The following is a 25632-nucleotide window of genomic DNA, read 5'->3' as shown; positions in this document are numbered from 1 at the left end:
CAGGTGGCGGAGCAAGAGCCATGTCTTTTTGCATCCCATTTTCCTATTCACATTATCAAAAATTTGGCCCCATTGTTTTTCTTGCAGTTCTAGTGTGTATGTTTCGATTTGGCGCTCGAGTTGCGCCATACGCTTGCGTAAGTTTACGTTGTGTCTCTGTTTCTTCCAGCAATTTAGCAGGCTGGCGTGCGCTTCCCAGGTGTGGAGGAGTTTAGAGTCTGTCTTTTGATGCGTCTCTTTAGTAGGCGTCTCGAACGTGGTGGTCTTGACGTCGTCTTTGAGCGCAGCGATCCACTTCGTTAGGTTGTTGATCTGACAGGGGGCAGTCTGCTCTCGTAAGCGTCTGAACCTATCCCAGTCGGTAATGAGAGTGCGCATGGGGTGCAGTTTGTGCAATTTCGTGTCAAGTGTCGTGGCTAGTATGTAATGGTCGCTTTCCAGCGTGTTTCTTGTTGTACCAGCGGGCGTCGTGAATGTTTTGTAGCGAAAGCTACATTCGCCACGAACTCGCTGTTTCGCCGTGCTCGTTATCCCACAGTGCTCGCATTCCCACCGTGGTCGTACCGCACCACATGGCCAACCGCGTGACGAACCACGTGACAACATCTAGCCAAACAAGCAGACTAACGTGGACTTGCAACAAGATTAACCAAGGCTAACTAAGCTACGCCTTAGCTTTCGCTGCGTATATCCGGGCATAGGCGAGCTAAGCCACTGCCATTTTGTAGCGAAAGCTACATTGGCCACGAACTCACAGTTTCGCCGTGCTCGCACCACACCATGTGACCAATGACGCGACTGGTCACGTGACCAACCGCGTGATGAACCACGTGACAACTGGTCAGACAAGCAGACTAACATGGACTTGCAATCAAGATTAATTAAAGCTAACCAAGATATGCCTTTGCTTTCGCAACGTATATCCTGGCATAGCCGAGCTAAGCCACTGCCATTTTGTGGAGAGTGCGAGATCCGGTGAGGTATCTACGCTAACGCTATTTTCGACCCGCGTGTTTTGTTGGGGATCATTAAGAATTGTGAGGCCCAGATTTTGGATCGTTTGCCATAGCTTGGTGCCCTTGGGGTTAAAGGTTGGACTTTAAAGTCACCTACTACCAGGAGTTGTGTCCTGGCGGCCAAGCGCGTGGCTTTAAGCAGTAGGTCTGGAATTCCTGACCCACTGTCTTCCGGGGAACTGTATAAGTTCAGAAAAAAGAGACTTGCTTCTTTTTCCTCGGCACAATTTCTAGTAACGTGTATTGTTCTTTAGAATTTCTATAGTGTGTTGTATCTCCGGAATGTTGCGTTGCACAAACGTAGCGTTGAATGGGGTCGTCGCCGTCGTCACTGCGTTCGAGGAGGACTGAATGCTTTATAGTTTATTAAATTCGTCGGGCCGCTAGCTTCTTGAAGGGCTGTCACGTGCGGGTGTCTACCTAGGTTTTAGAAGTGAAACTGCAGGTTTCTTCGTTTCCATTGCCATACCTCAATTTGTTGGCGAGGGGCAGTGGTGGGATATGGGAGGGATGATTACGGGCATGGTCGCGACTGGTGGCATTACAGTACGGCTTTGCCTCCAAGGTCGCGAGGGGCTCCACTGCTTGATGGAAAAAGTTCGCGATGTTTGTGCCCAGCGGGGTTACTTCCCTCGTAAGATTGTTAACTTTTGCAGCGATCCAAATGTGCCGATGCATGTCGGCCTCCACGCGGGACAAACTGACAGTACACCGGACCTCACTCTTGCAACCCCTGGCGCGGTAAAACACTGGAAAGTTTTAGATACTACATGGAAAAGTGATCACTTCCTCATTGCCATCCGTGTAAACAACAAACGGCTTGGAGCCAAGAAGACGTTGCCCTCACTGGTCTTGCAGCGCTTTTGTGAATTGTCGCTTAATTTTAAATGCCATAGCTTCCAACAGTTTGTACATGAGGTTACCGCAGGTAAAGCGATGGCGACAGAAGAAATAGAATGTAGCGACCCAACCACTCATCTCGACAACCACTTAGTCATCCTGTGGAAACGTGCTTCTGTTCTCACGAACCGCTAGCATACACGCGGCAAGCGCCACTAGGATCTTCTAAAACTTCGTCGCCACTACAATACCATACGCGACTACACAAGTCGCCTAGACGGAGAAAACTGGCACCACGGCTGCGCTGAAACGGGGCAACAAAAATGTCTCCATAAACTATGGGCCCTTTACAAAAGCATGGCTGGAAACGGGAAAATGCGGACTTCCAATTTCGCAGAGCTCTCCTTACAACAACCGATGTCCTCGGTAGAGGAGCAACTCATCCAAACCTTCTTTGCGTACGCTGCAGACCAACGTCCTGATAACCTTGTTCCGGTTGCTGTGTTTACACTAGATCCCGAGCTTGACAAGCAGTTCACAATAGGGAAACTGTTGGCGGCGCTCGCTGAAGGAAAGAGCCACTCGGTCCCAAGACCAGATGACGTCACCCAGCAGGTGCTTAGAAACCTTTGGGATGCCTACAAAGCGCAGCTCCTAGAAACAGTAAATAGCTCATGGGAGACGGGGGATGTGCCGTAGCAGCTCAACCTAAAACTGGTTAACTCCATACCAAAGCCTGGAAAAGATCCTTCTATCATTTCCAACCTCAGAACAATTGCTCTCACTTCCAACGTCTCCAAATTGATTGAGCGACTAATCAACAATAGGATTCAATATTACCTGGAATACGCCACAACTTGGCACCACCTTGCGCAAACCGGCTTTCGCAACAATTCAAGTACACAAGATTGCTTACGGCTGCTTCGGCGAGTCATTTATGGAACTTCCCGACACCACGAGCCTGATTACGTCCTCGCGGTCGACATGAGAAAAGCTTTTGACAACGTCGATCAAAACGTCATCCTTGCGGAGATTGCCCAGGCCTACCCCAGTCAACGGTCGCTGAACTGGATACGGAACTTTCTCCAGAGCAGACCCGTGCGTCTCAACTATGGTACCCAAGAATGGACCCCTCGCATATACCAGCTCAAGGCTCAATCCTCGGCCATTTACCGTTTAACTTAGCAATGGCGAAGGCAGCAAGACGCCTAAAACAAGACAGTGCAGCAACATTCGCGATCTACGCGGACGACGTAACAATGTGGGTCCAGGCCAACGATTATTAGTCCGCCGATCACATGCAAGCCGAGCGGCAGGCAGCCGTGCACAGCCTGGAGACCTCACTAAGAGAGCTGCGCCTTCAACTGGCACCTGACAAGACCGAATTTCCCAGCATTCATGGCAGGACTCGTACTAACCCGTGCCAACAGTTGCATCTTCTCATGGCAGGCCAAATGCTCACTCCTCATAACGGATCATTCAGGCTTCTGGGTGTGCCCGTCAGCAGCAGTAACAGTCCCCGTACTTGGATCAAACGCCTCAAGAACAGCTGGAAGAGTACCCTACATCTCATCGCTCGCATGTCAAACAAGCACGGTGGTGCAAGGCAGGAGGCTTGTCAGACGATGGCTCGCGCGGTAGCAGTTGGCAAGATTCTCTACGGCAACCCCTCGTACGAACTGACCACGAAAATCCACGAAGACCTTGCTCGTCTGCACAGGGCCACGTTGCGCACCATAACATGTCTAGCACGACATACGCACATCACGGCTCTAGAGGAAGCGGTTCTCCTTCCTCCTATTCACAAAATCTTTGAGGAAACTAACTCGGCACGAAACACGCAGAACTTGCACGAAACAGAGACGCGCTTTGGAACGCTGGGACCGCCAACTCTCGGCACCGGTTGAGTATGAAGGCCGGCCAGCTCCGCCCTAGCTTCGTCCACACGTCGACCACTACAGACGCACGGCTCCACGCAGAGCACATACGGCGGCACGACTCCACCTAGCTCCACCGGCTCAATAATCGCCGGCGCCAGGCGCGGGCGGATGCCCTGCACCGCCGCTATGGCTCTGCCCCCCATCACCTCTTCCCTTCCCGAGAGGACTGGGAGGCGGCTCTGCTCGGCTGCAAGGAACTATCGGCCCAACAGGCCCTGGTTCGGCGGACCTGCGCAGCGGTCAGGACCAACGGGGTCCCGGAATGAGGGACTCCGCCTTCTATTGTAAGGGGTGATGCCCACTAGGGGCATCTCCCCGAGCAACTCTCTGTACATATAGCCTAATAAATGCTTTTCACCACCACCACCTCCACCACCTAGCTCGACACATGGCCGCTGATAGATAACAAGATGAGGAGGACATACGTAGATGTATCCCTGAAAGACGGCGCCATATCAATGGCATGGCGAAGTCATGAGTATCTCAATTTCAACGGCTGCCGTACTATTCGCGCACCCGATGGGTGCATAAAGGAAGGGGTGCTCCTCGCTGTATACGGCGCTCTACTGTAGGTGGAAAACGTTCTGGCCGGCAATGAATTGCTACAAACTGACATTTCACGGAATTTCCGAGTACAGAGTGATTCAGATGAAGCTGTACGCGAGATTCACAAACGATTCTCGACTCACCCAATTGCACAGCAGATTACTTCTATAATCAGAACTCTCTCGAGCCTCAACACGCAACGTGCGCATCCGCCTCGCGTGGATCCTTGGACACGCGGGCAATGACGACAGAAACCAGTCCCCTCATAACGCGGATCGGGAGAGTGTCTCGTTTCTTCCTCCGCTGGAATACCCCGCCGTTACCGACGACCCTGCTGATATGTCGTACAACTTGGCTGTCCCAACGTGGAGACTAGACCGTGCCAAACAGAGGAGCCGTGCACTACGTACGGCCGTTACACCACCGGGTTACATTGATACCTCAGCTGCTCTCACACGGCATGAGCAGATGATCATTAATAAGATCATCGCCGATGCCGCCTACATGCCAATATCATCCGTAAATGGCTTACCGGCACTCGCTAGCATCAAGGGGGCAATACTGACTTTGTGAAGTGCCCGTACTGTGGCTGTATGTTTCGTGCTGACCTGTACCACCTAGTTTGGCATTGTTCAGTGTTCCGCAAGGGACGCGACGACCTCGTCGCCAAGCATGGTTTTCTCAGCGATGGCGATAAATTTCGTGCATTGACCAGAGCTGGAGCGAACGGAATCTGGAAAGATATTGGCAAATATGCTAAGTGGTCTCCACAATGCAGTGTAAAGCGTGTCTAGACCACCCATGCCGTCCCTTCATGCATCAATAGACCCCTACTTTTCCCTTCCTTAACAAAACAATTCCCCAAAAACGGCCTTGAGCCTCGCTTTCTAAATAAGCAGCCCATTCATTCATTCATTCATTCATTCATTCATTCATTCATTCATTCATTCATTCATTCATTCATTCATTCATTCATTCATCGAGAGCACAAAATTTGTTCTCGAGGGCGTTCATTTCGGCTCTCATCTTGTCTGCAGCCTTAGGTTTGATTGTTGTTTGCGGGTTGTCCTCTTGGGACGCTTCCGCAGCACGTTTCGATCCGGAGCTCTCGTCGGAAGGAGCCGGCCTTTTGAGGTTAATGCGGCTATCCGTCTCCATCGCATTACTGGTGGAGGGTATAGCGCTTAGCGCGGAAGAGGGGGCATGCGAGATACGTGAGGCATGGCGGTTGCGGGGGGTTGTAGCGGTTTTAACAGTCCTTTCATTTCGGCCATCTGTCTGTGCATTTGCGCAGTGGTTTCGTCTCTGGACTGTATTTTAGCTAGGGGCTCCTTCTCGCGAGCCGTATAGTTTTGGGAGGCCGTATCCGGCCAGCTCACCTGCTTCTTTGAGCAGCTTCCAGTCCTGCTCCTGCTCGCACTCCTCCGTCTGTCCTTGCTTCCCTGCCTCGAACTGGCACCCTGGCTTGATGACAGCGGTCGCAAGGAGGTGGATCTGTTGCGGGAATCGCTGCCCCGACGGTGGCTCTACGATCGGTTGCCGGCCTTGTCTCTGGAACGCGACTTGTGTCCGGACTGCTGGTCGCTTTCTTCATTTTGCTTCTTTTGTTGTCGGTTGTGTCTGGGACGGCGGTCTACGAAGCGATGCTTGCTGTTCCTGCTTCCGCTGTTGTGGGTACCTTTGCACGTAATGCACTTTGGCGTGCAGTGTGCTCTTCCCCCTCGGCTGGGGGAGGGTGTCCTCCGCCGCATCTACGGCACAGTTGGGTCCTGGGTTTGTAGCAGACGTCCGCCCCATGACCGGCCCTTCTGCAGTCGAAACAGGTTTCGACTTGTTCTCTATACGGGTACATACTTAAAGGACTCTCCCAATAGTAGATGGTGTCTGGAGTCTTCTTGCCGTCGAAAGTCACCAGGATGGACATTGATTGTCCGAGCCGGTGAGCATCGACCACCGGAATCCCGTGGTTGCGCTTCCGGAACCCGTGTTGGACCTCATCGGGTGTCCTGCCATCGGATGCATAATAAATGACGCCTCTCGTGGAGTCGTCCGGCGCTGACACGTCCGATGTCACTTCGTACGGTTTGTCGCCCATCTTGAGCAGTCTAAGGTTGCTGTACACCGAAGCCCGGAGCTTATTCGGTGTGCTAATGCTAAATGTGTTGTTAACGGTATTAACAGGAATACCGTCTTGATTCACCACCTCTTCAAGCGGTAGGTTGAACGCTACACAGGTTGTTCTAAGAATGTTGCGCGGCTCGACGGTGCGCAAGTCCATGCCTCGCGGCCTGACGACGAGTTTATAGTCGTTTGTTGGTAGACGTGGGAGCGATGCATGCCTACGTCGGGCAGGTGGTTTTTTCCAAAGAGCGGATTTGGACTTGCATTCGTTACGAGGAATGCCGGTAGCGGTGCCGTGCTTCTTCCCCGGCGTCGCCGGCGCGTTCTTCGGGTTTGAGTTCCCATGAATGGCGTTCTTCGCTCCGGGTCGCCGGTAGCGTTCTCAGGTTGAGAACGGTCTTCCATCCTCCTTCGCCAAACTGCGCCGGAGTAATGTATTCGCCCTCTACGGCGTATTCCGTGATGCGATCGTTCTGGGTGGTCCGCGTGGCGAGCGGGTCCCAGCGGCGTGGCACCGGCGTTGCCAAACGCAGTTCACCAAGTGTTCACACATGAAGTCTCGAAAAATGGCTAACCAGTGATCGTACCGGGCGAAATTCGGTATCGGTTGGCATGGAGCACCTTTTCGAATCCTCCACACAATTCACAGGAACAAAAGTAAACGAAAATCGCCAAAAACAGGTCACGAGGTCAGAGGCCATGCGGTGCATGTCCGCACTGCTCGGAGGTGTCCGCACTGCTCGGAGCCTCAGGTGAGAAAACAACCTCCCAGAAAGATTTTTTTTTGTCTAATAAAAGTCGTTTCCATCACATCGTAAGTAATATTCATATCAGCTTTTAGAATTTCGAAAACGCCAGTACCCATTCCGCTTTCGCCCAGCAAATGTAGGCAATTTCGACGATTTCCGTGCGCTGGAGAGGTCGCTTTGCCGGCAAGCTTCTCGAAAGCGCATGCATTTTGGCGCGATGTAGCGGCAACTTGTTGGGCCACATCGATGAAGGTAACCGTGTTTTCGAAATTCTAAAAACGAATATGGAGATTAATTGCGGTGGGCTACACGCCTCTCAGTAATTAAGGAGCCTAACAGTAATAGTTAACAGTTAGCTATTCACTATTAGTTAACCAGCCTGCTAGTTAGCACGTCTTAGCTTGTACTCTGAGGTACTTCACCCCTGACAGTGCTATGCCGAAAAAAGCTTTCTTCTAAATTAAAAGCCTATTTTAAAAATTGTGTAAACTCTTCGGTTGAACACCCTGTAAGCCTATCGGCGAACGACATGTTCCTGGTATCTGTTGTGCATGCCGTCGTCGCACTCGCCGCTTTGGTGGATAAACGACGGCTGTGGTGACGTCATATTTTTGGGCCCATCTCTCGGCCTCAACCGCGTTCCGCCTTAAAGAAAATTAGTGGCAATACAAAAGTCAGCATCTCACGCAGTATGGGACAACTCTTGGAGTGTTAAAAAATGAAAAGTTTAAAACACAACTTACCAGACTTTTCTAGTGTTGCTTTACTAGTTTTCTACTAGTTTCTCCTAAGATCACTTGCGAGATATAAAACGTAGTCAGAATTCTCCAGACGCAAGTTCTTGCGGGGTGGGGTTGATTTTCCTCCCTTCCTCTCTGAATAGACTTTCTTGTCTTCCTTCCACTCAGGAGTTTGGCAGCGCTATTGTTGGGTATGCCCTTTTTGTCCTATACAAACAATTACTATAGTCTCCTGCCCCCAAATTAGCTCCGCGATTATGCTTTCTCTTTAATGCGTTTGAGCTGCGAGCTATTCGAGCTGTGCGATTGGGAAATAAATGACACCTATGCAGAGCGCGCGAATCTCGCTGCCAGTGACGTCACCTCAAATGACCGGTAGCGTGCTGTCGCGGAATGGTCACGTGATCAGTACTGGTCAACTAATGTGTTACGCCTACATGAGAAGTGAGTCCGTAATAGTTTCGCTGCAGAAAAAAAATCCGGCTACTTGCCTACTACAAATGTTAGGGTTTGTTTCTATTAAGTCCATGCATGTATTACGCGAATAAAGCCTTCAATAATACGTGTGCGTTTGTGTATGTACAAAAGTCGACGTAGCCGGCCGTCCTTTCACCGCTGCCCTGACATTTTTTTGTGTGAAACCTATAGCCTTAACTAAGACCAGCAGTTGATGGTACCTTTGGAGGGTAAGACAGTGCCGCTCTTGCGCATTTCACCGGCGGAGATCACTTGGGAGTGGGGGCTGAAGCAATAATTGATTTTTTTGGGAAAGGAAATGGCGCGGTATCTGTCTCATATATCCGCGGACACCTGAACCGCGCCGTAAGGGAAGGGATAGAGGAGGGAGTGAACGAAGAAAGGAAGAGGTGCCGTAGTGGAAGGCTCCGGAATAATTTAGACCACCTGGGGATCTTTAACGTGCACTGACATCGCACAGTACACGGGCGCCTTAGCGTTTTTCCTCCATAAAAACGCAGCCGCCGCCGCGGTCGGGTTCGAACCCGGGTACTCCGGATCAGTAGTCGAGCGCCATAACCACTGAGCCACCACGGCGGGCAAAAACAAGAAAGGAAGAAAGAGCTTGCCGCGGTGCAGGGCTCTGGAATAATGTCGATCACATAGGGATCTTGAATGTACTGACATCGCAAAGCACAAGGGCGCCTTAGCGTTTCGCCTCCATAAAAACGCAGCCGCCGCGGTCAGGTTCGTCCCGGGAACTCCGGATCAGTAGCCGAGCGCCTTAACCACTGGGCCACAGCGTCGGGTATGATAAAAATTATAAATTTGTTTTTGTGGAAAGGAAATGGTGCAGTATCTGTCTCACATATCGGCGGACACCTGAACCGCGTCGTAAGGGAAGAGATACACGAGGGAATGAGAGAAAAAAGGAAGAAAGAGGTGCTGTAGTGGAGGGCTCCGGAATAATTTCGACCACCTGGGAACTTTAACGGAGTTCCCGGGTTCGAACCCGACCGCGGCGGCTGCGTTTTTATGGAGGAAAAACGCTAAGGCGCCCGTGTGCTGTGCGATGTCAGTGCACGTTAAAGATCCCCAGGTGGTCGAAATTAATCCGGAGCCCTCCACTACGGCACCCCTCTCTTCCTTTCTTCTTTCACTCCCTTCTTTATTCCTTCCCTTACGGCGCGGTTCAGGTGTCCAACGATATATGAGACAGATACTGCGCCATTTCCTTTCCCCCCAAAAAACCAATTATTATTATTAACTTTAACGCGCACTGAAATCGTAGAGCGCACGGGCAGTCTGCTTATTCCTGCTGTGGCGCTCATAATTAATGCTCTTCCTGTTATTGCTCGTGTCGCAGGTTCCCTTGCCTTCACATCGGCCTCGTTGGACTCCGCCCCCACGTGAGGTACTTAGTGGCCCTGGACTTCGTGGAAGTGAACAGCGTTGATGAAGCATCTTCCTACGAATTTACGGGTATATCAAGAGTAACTATCAATTCAATTCAACAGGCCAAGCCTCTCATCGCCTTTGGAAAAAAATTGAAAACGAAAATGGCACAGTATTTGTCTCAAATATCTCGGTGGACACCCGAACCGCGCATTAAGGGAAGGGATAAGGGAAGGAGTGGAAAACTCAGTGGAAACCTCAGCAGTCATACAGGCATTGCGTAATCAGGGGGTAGAAGAGCCTTATGTCAAAATACTGGAACATATATATAGCAACTGCACAGCTACTATAGTCCTCCATAAAGTCAGCAATAAAATTCCAATAAGGAAGGGCGTCAGGCAAGGAGACACTATCTCGCCAATGCTGTTCACCGCATGTTTACAGGAGTTATTTCGAGGCCTGAATTGGGAACAGTTGGGAATAAGAATAAATGGAGAATACCTAAATAATCTGCGATTTGCTGATGACATTGCCTTGCTGAGTCACTCAGGAGGTGAACTGCAAATCATGATCAATGAGTTAGACAGGCAGAGCAGGTCGATGGGTCTAAAAATCAACATGCAGAAAACCAAGGTAATGTTCAACACCCTAGCAAGGGAACAACAGTTCACAATTGGCAGCGAGAGCCTAGAAAGTGTGCCGGAATACGTCTACTTAGGGCAGGTAGTGACAGCTGATCCGGATCATGAGAGGGAGATAACTAGAAGGATAAGAATGGGGTGGAGCGCATATGGCAAATTCTCGCAGATCATGAGTGGCAGTTTACCAATTTCCCTCAAGAGGAAAGTGTACAACAGCATAATCTTACCGGTACTCACCTACGGGGCAGAAACGTGGAGGCTAACGAAAAGAGTTCAGCTTAAGTTAAGGACAACGCAGCGAGCCATGGAAAGAAAAATGATAGGTGTAACGTTAAGAGATCGGAAGCGGGCAGAGTGGGTGAGGGAACAAACACGGGTTAATGACATCCTAGTCGAAATCAAGAGAAAGAAATGGGCTTGGGCAGGGCATGTAATGCGAAGGCAAGATAACCGCTGGTCCTTAAGGGTAACGGAGGGGATTCCAAGAGAAAGTAAGCGTAGCAGGGGGCGGCAGAAGGTTAGGTGGGCGGATGAGATTAAGAAGTGTGCAGGCAAAGGGTGGATGCAGCTGGCAAAGGATAGGGTTAATTGGAGAGACTTGGGAGAGGCCTTTGCCCTGCAGTGGGTGTAGTAAGGCTGATGATGATGATGATGAAGGGAAGGAGTGAAAGCAGAAACGAAGAAAGAGGTGCCGTAGTGAATGTCCGCGGTAAATTTCGATCACTTGGGGATCTTTAACGTGCACTTGAGGTCGACTACTTGGTGCGCGCTGCTGCGCATGCGCGGAAATCTCGCGACCACTTTGAACGTGCGCGCTTTGTTTATTCTGTGTATGCCATTCGCATTACTACGATGATATAATCAATGTGTAATAACCTCGAAGCAAGCATATAGACAAGGTACGCACGCCCCCATCTGAGCCAGTGTAAGTTTACGATTTGAAGTAGAGTTATCGCGATGGGTCCTTGGCGAGGGTTGCTTCTAGGGAAAATTAAAATTGGGGACAGTTTAGCATGTCTTAGCGCGGAATATCGTGCAGTAGCACTAGTTACTGTGATCACTTAAGGTCTTTAAGTGCTAATTGCATTTGACCTAAACGCCTTTACGATAAAGGCCTTTACTCGAAAGGTATTAACCTTGAATTCCTTCACCTTAAAGTGTTTTTCCTTAGAGGCCTCCACACTGCGGGGTGTATACACCTTGAAGGTTTACCACAACCCGGTGGGCTGCAGGTTGGCCGCCTGCTACAAGCAGGCTTCTGGGACGGATGTATGCCTGAAATCGGAAAATGGCCTAGTAGTGCCTTGACCCGCCGCGGTGGCTCAGTGGTTAGGGCGCTCGACTACTGATCCGGAGTTCCCGGGTTCGAACCCGACCGCGGCGGCTGCGTTTTTATGAAGGAAAAACGCTAAAGCGCCCGTGTGCTGTACGATGTCAGTGCACGTTAAAGATCCCCAGGTGGTCGAAATTATTCCGGAGCCCTCCACTACGACACCTCTTCTTTCCTTTCTTCTTTCACTCCCTCCTTTATCCCTTCCCTTACGGCGCGGTTCAGGTGTCCAACGATATATGAGACAGATACTGCGCCATTTCCTTTCCCCCCAAAACTAATTAAAAAATTATTAGTAGTGCTACGACATTGAAATAAAAAATAGAATAAGCTATATCTATAGCTGCTTATTAGCCCCTCTCTCTTTCCTTTAGAATTTTTATTCTTGTTTTCTTCTGCCGGATTGGCTCAGAGGCTCAGGGACGTGGGTTGAAGTTGAGTTGCTGTATGCTACAGGTCGACTAGCCTGCTTTCTTTCTTGCTTTTTTTTCATGTATGAAAAATTTCGTGCTGGGTTTTTGTTCTCTTCGCAATTATATGATCATCGCTCAAAATTACTGCGTTGCGGCACACGGGTTTCCTTTTGAGAGGGCCCCAGAATTAGAAAAGTGTTTTTTCGGTATACCCGTGAGGGTCTGTATCTGCCGTCAAAACAAACATCTGACGTCAATAAAGGGGGATGTGACCTCAAAACAAACATTTTCTCGGTAATTTTACCGTTTATGCTAGGCAATATTTTATGAAGAGCAGTTTTTTAATATTATAGCACAGGGTTAAGCATTGCGTTGACATGTTGCTCTAAAGTTCCAGTAATTACTGGTTAGTAGTAAACCTGCGAAGTTCGCTCCTGGCACTGTTCTGTAGTAACAGACTCGGTGCGCCTCAAAAGTCACGATGTAGATTCAAATGCTTTACGCGACAGCATATACAGCTCGTGCAGTCAAAAGCCGTCAGCATCGTAGTGGTAGTTGTCGGCACCGCTCGTCGGAAATATTCTGGGGCTGCGTAAAAATCAAAGGGCACGCACGCTCAATGAATAAAAAACCGAGGTCTAGGCCGGGAGTAAACCAGGGCCTTTGGCGTTCGTGATGGGGAGGCTTCCACTCCGCCACGACGGCTCGACGTTCGAACACGAATATAGGCGCTTCTAGTGAATGCACAGGTTTCTTAGAAACGTAGTACCTTCTAGCCCTGTACTGAGGCATAGATTGATATTTATTAACGATTTACCTAACTTCATTTCTTCCCGAATCAAACCTTTTTCCGACGATTGTGTAATTTATCGCAAAATTTATACTAACGAAGATCGCCTAGCCTTAAAATCCGACCTCGAGACAGTAACAGCATGGTGCTCTACTTGGCTTATGCAACTTAACCTTTCCAAAACAAGATTTGTCTTTTACTTACCGAATGTCTCGATTTCAAACAGCGTATTCTTTAAATAACACTCCAGTCGAGTTGATAACCACGTATAAATACCTCGGTTTTCACGTTCATTCAGACCTAACATGGAACCACCTAGTTACCCTTACTGTTGCATCTGCTAATCGGTCATTAGGCCTCTTAAAACATAACTTAAAGCATGCTCCCTCTCACCTCCGATTACGTGCTTACACCACTCTTATTCGACCTAAAATTGAATATTCTTCGGCTTTTTGGGACCCGCATCAAACATATTTAATAAATAACATCGAATCATTGCAGAATTCGCGCAGCTCGTTTCATCTACTTTGATTATTCACGTCATTTCAGCATCAACAGCCTTGAAGAAACGCGCTGATCTGCAAGGTCTATATCTCCGTGGTAAAGTGGCACGCTTATCACTTTTCATAAACTGTATCATCACTCAACGCTTTATAATAACTTTTTTTCTTTGCCTCCCTCCATTTTTGGCCGCCGCGACCATCCGTTCAAAGTTAAGCGCTTGTCATGCCGTACATCTATCTATGCACATTCATTCATTCCACGCACTATAACCAACTGGAACGCTCTCCCTTCAGATGTTGCTACCACCACTGATCTGGAGAAATTTTATAAACTAATATCTGCCACTACTTCTGCGTAACATCTTTTAATACACTGTTAACTTACCAGTGCATTAGATTTTTGCCTTTTATTCCTGTTATTGATGATTCTCGTTGTTTTATTTTCATGCCGTTGTGGATGGACATTGTATAATTTGTATTAACTTTAGTCTGTAAATGCTTCTGTTTCTTGCCATTTTTGCTTCAATGTTCAATTATGTCGATTTTGTATTTTTATTCCAACGATCCATATACATTTATCTGTTTTTTGTTTGTAGTTTCTTGAGTTTTCTTGCTTATTTATTTCTTACTTTTGATTCTTGCCTCTACCGCCCCCTCCTATGTAATGCCCTCAAATTGAGGGGTTTTAGGGGTATTTTGTGTAAATAGGTAAATAATTAGTACAGTAATTATGGAGAAATTTTATTGCAGTGAATACGAGCATGTCGGAATATCGAAATTCAGCGAGTACCATGCGTTTCCGGTAAATTTCCTCCGTGCTTGGCGTGCAGTGGTAGCGCCATCGTGTGGCACACACCGAAATCCCCCTTTGTAATGCATGGCACTGGCCCGGCAGATGGAGCGCACGTCGTAGTGGTGGCGTTCGTTTCGGAACATGTGCAATAGAACTGCAGCCGTCTGCGAGTGCTAGTGTGGAGCAGCGTCTGTGTTGTTTTCAGAGACCTGCTAGAGACACCGAGCGATTTGTCCAACGGGCAAGGCGATGGCTTTCCGTGGACTCCCTGGCAGCTCTGCAACACGCCGTCGCATTCCACTCTTAAAGGCGAAGCTTAAGCTTCCTATAATTTTTGAAGTATTGCTTACTTTGTAGTAAAAAAGTATGCAAATCGTTCGTGAATATGTTCGCAAGCTTGCGTCAGCGCATGCAGGTAACATTCATGAGTGCCGGAGAAATTTAATTCGGGCGTGCTGTTTGGGTCCGCCGCATTGGAAGCTACGGATGCACATATTAGTGACCTTGATTTTATCCCCCCCCCCCGTTACTGTGAACTTTGCAATGAATAACAGAACGGGAGGTAAAGCTCCTTGTTTACTGCGTGTTGTTTTTCTAAGGTGTGACCTTGACGATCGTGCGCCTGACGTGTCGCAACTTTTCGCAGAGCCGTATTCCATGCCGCGGCCGAACAACCAGTCGGGGATGCAGTGGATGTACGACGTGCTATGCTTCAACCTGAACTCCATCGCCAACAGAGGACTCCGAGAGAGCGGTGTACGTATACTGTCCCCTCTGCTGCACCCTTTCTGAACTTCTACGCGAGAAATTTCTCTGCAGCTTTCTCGTGGAAGCTGCCGGGCTACGAATGACATGAACGTCTAAGGTTTCCCGGCGGGAACTGGCTACACTTATCATTCCAAAGTTGGCCGCGGTATTATAGACCTGTCAGAGACGAGGTGTTCGTGAACACTTGCTTAAGGCTCCGCGGTAGTGGCGGATGCGTGTGAAGGCTGGCCTACGCTTTGCTACACGATGTTGAGATGCAACAGCCCGGTGATTAAATTTTGTTTTCCACTTGGCACTAAAGCCTTCACCATCGAAAAGGATTTTTGAGAAGTGCCCTCGGGGCGAAACCTGTCGGGAGCATGAAGGTGAGGACGACCAGTGTATTAGGAGGAGGAGGAGGGACAGCTGTATTTTTAGAAAATGTATTTCAAGAAAATAACAAAAGGTCCTCAAGGGTGGGCTCCTACTTGTTCAAGAGTCCACGGGCTTGGGCTTTACCGAGAGCTCTGTCCAGTAGCCATGTTGGCCAGTTGGTTGAGCAGCTCGCAGAATGGCCTCCCATGAGGAGTGGTATGGGTTGGGTATTGGGGGAACTGCCATGATTTGGTAGCATTTTCACTGGCATTGCATGAGGGTGGCCTTCACCGCCCCACATGTAGAGCAGAGTGGGAGGGTCAGGGTAGGGTTGCAGCCATGAAGAAGCTGAGGTGAGATTTAGCAGTTTGTCTACAGATGCCGCCAGACCGCACTACATTAAAGCGAAAGCCTTTCTTGGCTCATGAGTGGCGTGGACGGATGTTGTAGATGGAAGCTGTAGACGGAAGTTATCCGCACGAACTGTCAGTCATAAGTTGTGGTAAATAACACAGAAATGTAAAAGTTGATTTAGCAACAATTCTTTAGCAACGTGTGTGTAATGAAATAAACCTGAAATAAAGAAATAAAATCAGAAAGTAAAAATTGATAATACTAGAAATAGCCAAAGAAGTAAAAACAAAACAAAAATGGAGGACGCTTAAGCTTAGTCTTAAGAGTGGGACGCGACAGTGTGTTGCAGCGTTGTCAAGGGGTCCATGGAACGCCATCGCCGTTCGGCGCGACGCGTTGGCCGTTGGACAACTTAAGGAAAGGACACCTGTCTTACAGATCTCGGTGGACACCCAAAGTGGGCTGTTAGGGAAAGAAAATGAAATAAAAATTGGTTTTCAGGAAAGGAATTGACGCCTGCCTCACATATCTCGGTGGACACCCCGGACCGCCCCGTAAGGGAAGAAAAAATAATGTGGATTAGCTCAGCTGATCCAGGATATACAAAGCGAAAATGTCGGCGTTCACTGTGTTCATTGACGTTGGCGTTGACCATGTTCTGGATGGTGATGGCTCTGAGGGAAAGAAGGGTGCATAACTGGCTCCCTGGATATGCGGACGCCTCATTCGTGCTTTGATACATGTGGCGGTGGTGTGAGAGAGATGGGGCCTGAATGTATTAGCGCTGACAGCGTTGTGGCTGACATGCGGCACTGCAGCAATACCTAGGCCGCAGCTTTCATTTGGTGATCAATCTCTCGCGATCAGCCATTAACTGCATGCCACCTCCCAATGTGGTGGTGGTGGCGAAAACATTTATTAATCATAGAGAGGGATGTTAGGGGTCGTGACCTGAAGGGCCACACCCTTACAACCACTAGATGGGATGCCTAGTCAGGCACCCCATTGGCGGTTGCCGCAGCCCGGGCACGCTGCGTTAAAGGGGCCATGACAGCCTATTTTCACGCATACCCTGCTTATCGCATTTAATTCTCAACTTGGTAAATTAAAATTCCCTCAAGTTTCAGTTGATTCCTTGAGGTAAATATTTTTAAAACGAAACTTTTTCCGTTTCTTCTGCGAACTGCTTGCTGCTCTGGCAACCTCCGATCGCTGACGTCAGAGGAGCACATCCGCCTTGCGTCGTCTGCTGCGCGCTGTTGAGGTGCTTGCATGCACACCGTAGACGGCGGTCGCTCGAAAAGATTTCTTGCTTTTAGCTTATCGAAATAATATGCTTTTTCAGTGTTTTCTTTTCGGAAGCCGTCAGCCTAGTACGCGACCTCAGTGATCCTTAAAAAAGCGGTCTTACTCGTGGTACCCCTTTTCTGATTGTTGAGGAAAGAGAAATCGATGGACTCCTGCTTTGTTATTTACGCTCATAAACGTGTTATTTTTAAGTGGTGAGAGTGGTTTCTTTCGAGCAGTCAACTGCTCCCGTTTGTGAAAAGCGGGACGTGCCGTGCATGCCGTCGCCGATGTGCGCCGTGAAAGCCGCGGCGTTTTGTAGCGCTGGCTAAAAATTTATTGTCCGCTATTAATCGGCTAGATAATTGAACTGAAATTATCACAAGGTGGCACTGGAGTAACCTTGAGGCACAAAAGAAGCGGAAAAAAATGCCGAATGAGACGACTTCCCCACTGCATGTATGCATTTGTAAGTCGAACATATATTCCCGTCGGCTCGTAGAACCCATTTGCAGGAACCAATTAAGCCGCTTGCAAAACCCTATGCGTCTCGAATGCTTTCACTGATTGCCCCGCCGCGGTGGCTCAGTGGTTAGGGCGCTCGACTACTGATCCGGAGTAATAATAATAATTGGTTTTTGGGGAAAGGAAATGGCGCAGTGTCTGTCTCATATATCGTTGGACACCTGAACCGCGCCGTAAGGGATGGGATAAAGGAGGGAATGAAAGAAGAAAGGAAGAAGAGGTTCCGTAGTGGAGGGCTCCGGAATAATTTCGACCACCTGGGGATCTTTAACGTGCACTGACATCGCACAGCACACGGGCGCCATAGCGTTTTTCCTCCATAAAAACGCAGCCGCCGCGGTCGGGTTCGAACCCGGGAACACCGGATCAGTAGTCGAGCGCCCTAACCACTGAGCCACCGCGGCGGGTAAATGATCCGGAGTTCCCGGGTTCGAATCCGGCCGCGGCGGCTGCGTTTTTATGGAGGAAAAAGGCTAAGGCGCCCGTGTGCTCTGCGATGTCAGTGTACTTTAAAGATCCCCAGGTGGTCGAAATTATTCCGGAGCCCTCCACTACGGCACCTCTTCTTCCTTTCTTCTTTCACTCCCTCCTTTATCCCTTCCCTTACGGCGCGGTTCAGGTGTCCAACGATATATGGGACAGATATTGCGCCATTTCCTTTCCCCCAAAAAACCAATTATTATTATTGCACCGATGAATAGTCGCCGCCGTCTAAACGAGTGCTTGAAAATAATAGTACATCATTTAGCGTTAACTGTGCGTGCGTATTGAGGCCAATTGGAATGAGACGATCACGACAACTGAAGCCCCCTATATGAGGTTGTTTACATAGCTGTGCGCAAACAGTACTGCTCGTTTGCTTGGCATAAAACGCAAGGTGGGCTCTCCTTATCTTAGATATTACAAAGTATTCCTCACAAATTGTAGTTTTACTCATTTACACACAATGATAACACTGCAATAAGCGCCGCTTATGCTATATCTCCTGCTTGGAAAACGCTTCGCGTACCGCTAATTGTATCTGCGCCCTTTTATGTCATCAGTATTGGAGTTTAGAGCGCTCGATAGCTAAAAATACGTTCGCACATTACTTGAATTAATGAAAACAACCAGATTTGTTGTCCACATGGTCGACGCCGACGGCTGCTGCCGGCTGCCTTCAGCACATGCTGTGCAGACCGGGTCACATACCGGCACTTCCCCCTTATTGTACTCGCGCCCTGCGATGTATGCAGTCGTCGCTTTGAGGGCGCTGTAGCCAAAACTACGCTCTGCAGTTATTTTCAAACACTAAAACTTGCGAATTCCCTCTCCGCAATCGCCGAAATCGCACACACGAATCCTGTGTACTCGCTAGGCCTCGTCACGAATGGGGCCGGCGGTCCACCGTCGGCCGAAATTCAAGCATCTGGCAAGAGTTCCCCGCTGATTAGTAAGACAATTAGAAGATATGAAATGCAGCCGCTCGTTTCGCATTTTTTGATAAGGATAAGGTGCGCGAGCGCAGTTTTTCGGCCCGTCTATTCACCGGGCGTGAAGCTTTCGCTCGGCCGCACAAGCCCAGGGGACGGCGGCGAGCGCCGAGCGGCACCGGTTTGGTTTGGTTTATAGGGGTTTAACGTCCCAAAGCGACTCAGGCTATGAGGGACGCCGTAGTGAAGGGCTCCGGAAATTTCGACCACCTGGGGTTCTGACCACCTGGGGTTCTGTAACGTGCACTGACATCGCACAGTACACGGACCTCTAGAATTCCGCCTCCATCGAAATTCGACCGCCGCGGCCGGGATCGAACCCGCGTCTTTCGGGCCAGCAGCCGAGCGCCATAACCTATCAGCCACCGCGGCGGCTGTACGGGCGGCACCGTCGTGCGGCGTTGTCTGCCCGTGTCGCTCAATTGCCTCGCCGATAGGTTCTATGCGCAGACACCGAATGTAAGCACATCTTCGCTGGTGCATGCACATCGCGTATGTCGCCGTGGTTAGCATGATCAGGGCCAATAAGCTTTAAGTGTCTTAAGTTTATAGAATTTCATACCAACTTGCTCCCACCACACTCTGCCAGTTCCCACTAAGTTCACTCTCTACACTACAGCGATACGGGGTGGTTGGTCGTGCTGGCGTCTTCGTCGGTCTAGCTTGACAGACCGGTGCGTCAGCGATGGCATTTGCATGCCGACCTGCAAAGCGGCCGCCGATCGCCGTCCCATAGGCCTAGTGTAACCGGACGCTATACCTATATCGAAGAATAACGGCGTTACTATTATTAACGCTTTTGCGGTACCAGTCACTCATATATGGGGGACCACTGCTACTTCGATCGCCCGCGGAAGTACAGGGGACAAGAGACCTCGCTGCGCACATTGCAGCAACGAGAGCAGACGACGTTGCTCCGTGTATACGCTGGTGACGTCACGATAGCATTCAATATGGCGGTCGCTGCTGGTGGGAGGAGTTTCCCGTTCTCAATTACGTCCGCACAACTACGTCCGAACGTGTGGGGAGGTAACACTTCCTGAAGAGGTGCGCCGTACACTTCAGCTGGGGCCCAGGTTCGCTGTGGAACAAAAGAAGTCAAAACCGGAACTCTTGGCCATGGTCCGAACAGTCTCGAAACTTGCACCTACGAGTGATCAAAGGAGCTGCGTGTTGCCGGGCATCGACGTTTTAAAGAACCGCTCGATGACAAAGCCTCAAGTTTTCCCTTTAAGTGTTTTGAGAGCCCTGAAGCAAGACGATTTATGTCTTTTTCCTTGTGATAAGGACGGTAGTTCTGCCGTGGTGCCTAAGATCCTCTTTCATGAAATATCCGTCATGCTGTCGAGAAAGTGTTTGTTTGGCAACAAGGTGTAAATCTGTCAAAAGTAAGATTGAAAGCAAAAAAGTTGTCTACCTCCTTGAATCTCACCCGCTTAGCTCCGTCTGTAGAAAAGACCAGTGATCTAAGTCTTAACATGTTCTTTTCCGCTAAAACGCGCAAAATGGAATGTCCTTTAAGAATTATCGTTTCGGAGTCGCGCACTTGCCAAATATTAGTCTCTGACTTCCTACAGAAAAGTCTAAAACAGCTAGTTGTTGATAATCCTTTCATGATAAAAAATTCCGGAAGTCTAATTCATTTTCTAAAGCAAAGTGAAGGAAAGAACATGGTTGCCTTCTCAATCGATGTAAAAGGCCTTCGCTACTGGTTTCCGCAAAACGGATTGTTGCAGTGCGTTGAAAGATAAATTGAGAACGCTGGCCCTATTGCTTTCCAGAATTCAGTGAGTGTTGGGGGATATTTAAAGCTCTGAAGTACTTATCTTAATTCCACTTTTGCAATGGTGTCTCTCATAGCCTGAGTCGCTCTGGGACGTTAAACCCCCCTAAACCAAACCAAACTTTTGTAATGTGCGGCGATGACCTGTTTTTGCAGAAACAAGGAATATGTATAGGGTCCAGCGTTTCTCCTTTGTTAAGTGACCTATATTTAGCTGAACGTGACAGAAGGCTTTTTGCCTGCCTTGAAGACGTAGGGGTGTTAAAAGTTTTTCGTTTTGTGGGTGATTTTTTAATCTTTTTAGACACCACTGAAATCTCCCTCGATGAAGCGGTAGGAAGCGTTTTAGATCATTTTAAGCATAGCTTATTTCCACTTGTCGTCAGCATACGCTTTCTCAATATCAAGTGAACTTTTTTATAAGACCACACTTGCTGGATTTATCATCCCTGGGATGGAAAAACGCCCTTACCCTTCAGTTCCGCGCATTCAAAGCTCATAAAAAGAAACATCGCTCGTTTAGGGTTCGTCAACTGCATAAAAAAGTCATGCGAACAGGGAATTGAAGGAAGCCTTTTCCTGCAGTCCAACAAGTTGCAAGAAGTGGGTTATCCGTTGCACGTGCTGGTTTCTGTGGCGGAAGGACTTATCAAAAAGAAAAAAATGGGAAGCCAAGTCTCAGGAAGAGTCGGAAAAGACAAAAGTCGATAAGAAGTTTGCAGTCATTCTTTTAAACATAAGCTTTCGCACAAAAATTGGCATCAGGGTAAACGATGACGTGTTGTTCTCTGCCACAAAATAAACTGAGTTCACTATGTAAGCTTAGCACTTCAGAAAGCCTAGGAAAAACTGGTTGCACGATCAGGCATCAAAAGCCGTTCGCGATATGAACGAAAGGTGTTGTTTACAAAGTGCCGTTATCCTGTGGTAAATTTTATTTAGGCCAAACGGGAAGATGCCTAAATGAGCGATTGGGTGAGCATGACTATGTTGGGATCAATAAAAAGGGGAGCACATGAGCATTCATTGTATAAAATGCAAAAGCAAAGAAAAAGAAGGAAAAGAGGGTTGTCTTCCTCTTTTTCACAAGTGCAATTAAAGTTTTTTACGGGAACAAATGTCAAATTACGCGCGAAATCGTTGAGGCGTTGGAGATAGCGCGAGCTGGGGATGACTGCGTAAGTGCTCCGTCAATTCTGATCTCCCAAAAAGAGATGTCCTATCTTTTATCGTTCAAGCGTGACTTTCGATGACTGTCATCTATCTTTCACCACTCTGTGGTAATGCCTTGCAGGCATTATCGAGAGTATAGAATTTTGTTTCTTGCATGTAATAAAGATCAGTTGGAAGTGAGCGCTCGTGTTGTCCGTCTTATTCTACGTCCTTGTTTCTTGCGGTTTTACACTCAGGTATAAAACTCCTGATTCACCGTCTGCCCTTGTGGGACAAACTCGTGGTATATGACACGTCTGGCATCGAAAAAAGACTATCAGCATCGTCTTCATTTTGGTCTTCTGTCGCCGCACCATTTCTGGACGCTGGAGAGCTGTTGACCGCCATTGGGTGCTCCGCCTCTTTGTTTGAGGATCGTATTGAAAACGCCATGTTTCGTCTTCAGCAATGATGCTGTCGACGAATGCAGCATCTTTCTCTGCCTAGGAGAGCAAATGAGCGCTCACTGATGCCCATGTGTGCTTCTGGTCTTGTGTGAGTGAGTGCGGCATAAGTCTGGCATTCAGCTTACGTTTCCCCAAGTTCGCACGCAAAAGTTCGTGGCATGCTGTCTTACTAACGTCGGGAGAATCTGATATCATGCGGACTGTAATGGTGCGGTCTTGCTGTACGATTTCCCTGATCCGAGGCACGTTGTTTTCCTTCCGTGAGGTTAAAGGGTCCCTCTGTATTGTGTAGTCTTCCACCGATATTCTCCCCGACACGAACCTTTTGTGCCACTGGGAAACTCGCGCCTGCTATAATGTGTCGCCGTAAGCGTCACGAAGGAGCTCATACGTCTGTGTGGCTGTCTTGCCAAGCTTCACACAGAATTTTATGTTTACACGCTGTTCGAGGTAGACGTCCATCTCTCCACATTCACTCACAGTAGAATGCGCAGACGACTAGTGTCAACGTATTTTTTTACATGTAGTGCCATCTAACGGCTGCCACAGCATATGATATAAAGAGCTCAGGTTAGCCCGAAAAGATGGCGGTACACACACGCACCAATATTTGTTTTGTGGAATCATTTCTAGAGAAAAAAATAAATCCGTCTCGAAACTTTACGGACAAAGGTAGAAATATCGCTCCACGCACTTCAAGAGTCCGCATTTTAATTTGCGGGCATCTGCACTCTGGGCTCTGATCTGCTGCAATGGTGACAGGCTTGTACCCTTTTTGCCAAAAGTAACCGAGCTGTTGGTTTTTGCTTCTCAACCGCATAGGGGCGCCTTTACGGCACCCCTAAATACTGAATGGTGCCAGAACATGAGGACAAGGGTTCACCATATTTTACATAGATTCAGGGCTTGCGGGCTGTCATAAATGCTTCGCTATGAGGCTAAGAAACAAACCACAGTTGCTATGTTACTTTTGGCAACTATAGTACATATTGACATCTCTCTATTGTTCCCATCGTCACTCACCATACCTGTTATGTTTCTCAGTGCAGAGTAGCAAGCCAGGGAATCGTAACTAAACTCTTACTTTAAAAAAAATGGCAGTGGCTTAACTTGGCTAACCCTGGAATTCAGCGAAAAGCAAGTACGCTTGCTAAGCGTCTGAGGCTCCTCCAGGTTAGCTCCACTACACGCTCGCGACAGCCGTTCTACTTATACCCACAAGGCCACGTGGCTATTTAACGTGGTATCGTATGATCTTACGACACGCCGGTCGGATGTCATCACGTGGCATCACATGACGTCGGGTGTTCTTACTGTCAGAGGTTAATGTGAATGTCACCCAATTTCAGTCGTCAGAAGTGAGAGGTCAAAAGTCAACTGAAGGTCATGGGTCAAGGGAGGGGATCAAGGGGTCGACACCATGACTGTACCACACATGGTCACACACGGATAACGTGGTTGGGCTGAAGGTCGTTCAAGGTCATTCTTCGGTCTACGCGACGACTGCTTTACCTAGCACAACGAAGCTTTTCACTTTAAAGAAATCTTCCTCCGCTTTTTCATTCCGACAGGCCGCGCTGAAGGTTGGCAGCGAGTACGAGCCCACGCTGCGTCTGCTGGAGCTGCGTGACGACCAGAAGCCCTCAGGCGGCCCGGCCTTGCGCTTCCCGCTGCAGGGCACCGCTTTCCTCGTCGTCTCACTGGACAGCGAGGTACTTGAGTGATGGACACCTTTGGTACCTTTTTGTCTGCAATTGCCTTGTACTAGAGACGTTCCTCTTTTTAAATGCTGAAGTGGACAAATGGTCGCTGCTTGGTACAGGTCACTCAGTTCGTTACAAAAAACAGCCTGAGAAATACGAGGACCAAAATATACGAACACACTACGAGCACAGTGAAGGTGCAGTTCACTGCACTGGATTCTGGCAGGCGGATTGTTAGTTGCAGGGTACTAGTGAGTGAGTTGAACAAGGGTGGTTATTAAGTGCCGCAGAGTTAATTACTGGGCGCTGTAAGGTCCACGCTGAGTGGCGAGAGATGAATCATGGGGGATGTAAAGCATGTCACTACAATTAGCTAGGATAATTACTGGCCGGCGCAGTCTTGGCTGTCGGGTTGGGCAATGTTTGTTATTGAGGAGTGCAGTTCGGTTACAGGGCTGCGCTGGCTTGGCAGCGACGGTGTGCAAGACTGCGGTGACAGAACGTTCCGAGCCATGCTATTGCCCTGCGGACACCTGTTCATGGGCTGCAATATAATTTTTAGAGCGATGACTAACTTCAGCCATTGCCTAGCGTACATGGTTTCCTACATTAATTAAATCTTGACGTTTCGGCGCTTCTTAGAAGATAGGGTGGAGCAGAGGGACTTCAGCCATTAGGGAACATGATTTGAAACCACGTTCTGCAGATAGGCTCGATGTTGCGTGAGTGTCCCTTGTCCGCACGGGAGTAGTGAATGTGTGGGAATTTAAAGGTCTCTTGTTGCTGACTTGACCCGCATCACCAGCTCGCCTGAGGTTATGGTAGGATTTTGCTCTGATGCTTTAGTTTGCTGAAAACTAGGGTAGCATGAAAACTAAGGTGAGTAAAGCTCCCAGGTGGTAAAGTTACTCAGCTAACGTCAGTCGTTATATCGCTTTGTTAAGAAGCCGTTTGATTTATCGTCCATGCCGCCCCCGTGCCTCCATAAGGGCACATGACACAAAGTGTTTCACCTGAGATTTTGTCGCTCCCGCGGTGGCTCGGTGGTTGTGGCGCTCGGCTGCTGACCCGCAAGGCTCGGGTTCGATCCCGGCAGGCGGTCGAATTTCGATCGAGGCGAAATTCTAGACGCCCGCATAGTGGCGATGTCAGGGCACTTTAAAGAACCCCAGTTGTTCGAAATTTTCGGAACTCTTCATTACGGCGTCGCTCATAGCCTGAGTCACTTTGGGACGGTAAACCAAACGAACATTTTGCACAATTTTTAAAAGCAGGTTTTTTGAGTTAGAACGTTTTTTTCGGCATAATCTTGTCAGTGCTATAGTACACCAGAAAACAGTTAAGATGTGCTAACTAGCATAATGGTTAACTAACATTGAATAGTTAACTTTTTATCTATTACTGTTAGCGTGCAAGATTGCAAGAAAAGCAACCTCGCCAGCCCACCTAACTCGTCAAAATAGCCAAGATTTGTTGGGCCCCAGTGCCGAGGCT

General features: G+C 48.7%; 1 protein-coding gene across 1 annotated transcript in view; it reads left to right on the top strand.

The window, feature by feature from the left end:
* Nucleotides 1–25632, top strand: part of LOC144130344 (uncharacterized) — a 76169-nt gene that overhangs the window by 26361 nt on the left and 24176 nt on the right. The window contains exons 3-5 of the mRNA XM_077664276.1: nucleotides 9775–9890; nucleotides 14920–15029; nucleotides 24007–24147. Of these exons, the coding sequence (XP_077520402.1) occupies nucleotides 9775–9890; nucleotides 14920–15029; nucleotides 24007–24147 (367 nt within the window). The remainder of the gene's footprint in view (nucleotides 1–9774; nucleotides 9891–14919; nucleotides 15030–24006; nucleotides 24148–25632) is intronic.

The sequence above is a fragment of the Amblyomma americanum genome, chromosome 4 (assembly GCF_052857255.1).
Source record: "Amblyomma americanum isolate KBUSLIRL-KWMA chromosome 4, ASM5285725v1, whole genome shotgun sequence".
Taxonomy (NCBI): domain Eukaryota; kingdom Metazoa; phylum Arthropoda; class Arachnida; order Ixodida; family Ixodidae; genus Amblyomma; species Amblyomma americanum.
The sequence above is the reverse complement of the archived record's forward strand: the minus strand, read 5'-3'. Positions and strand labels throughout refer to the sequence as shown.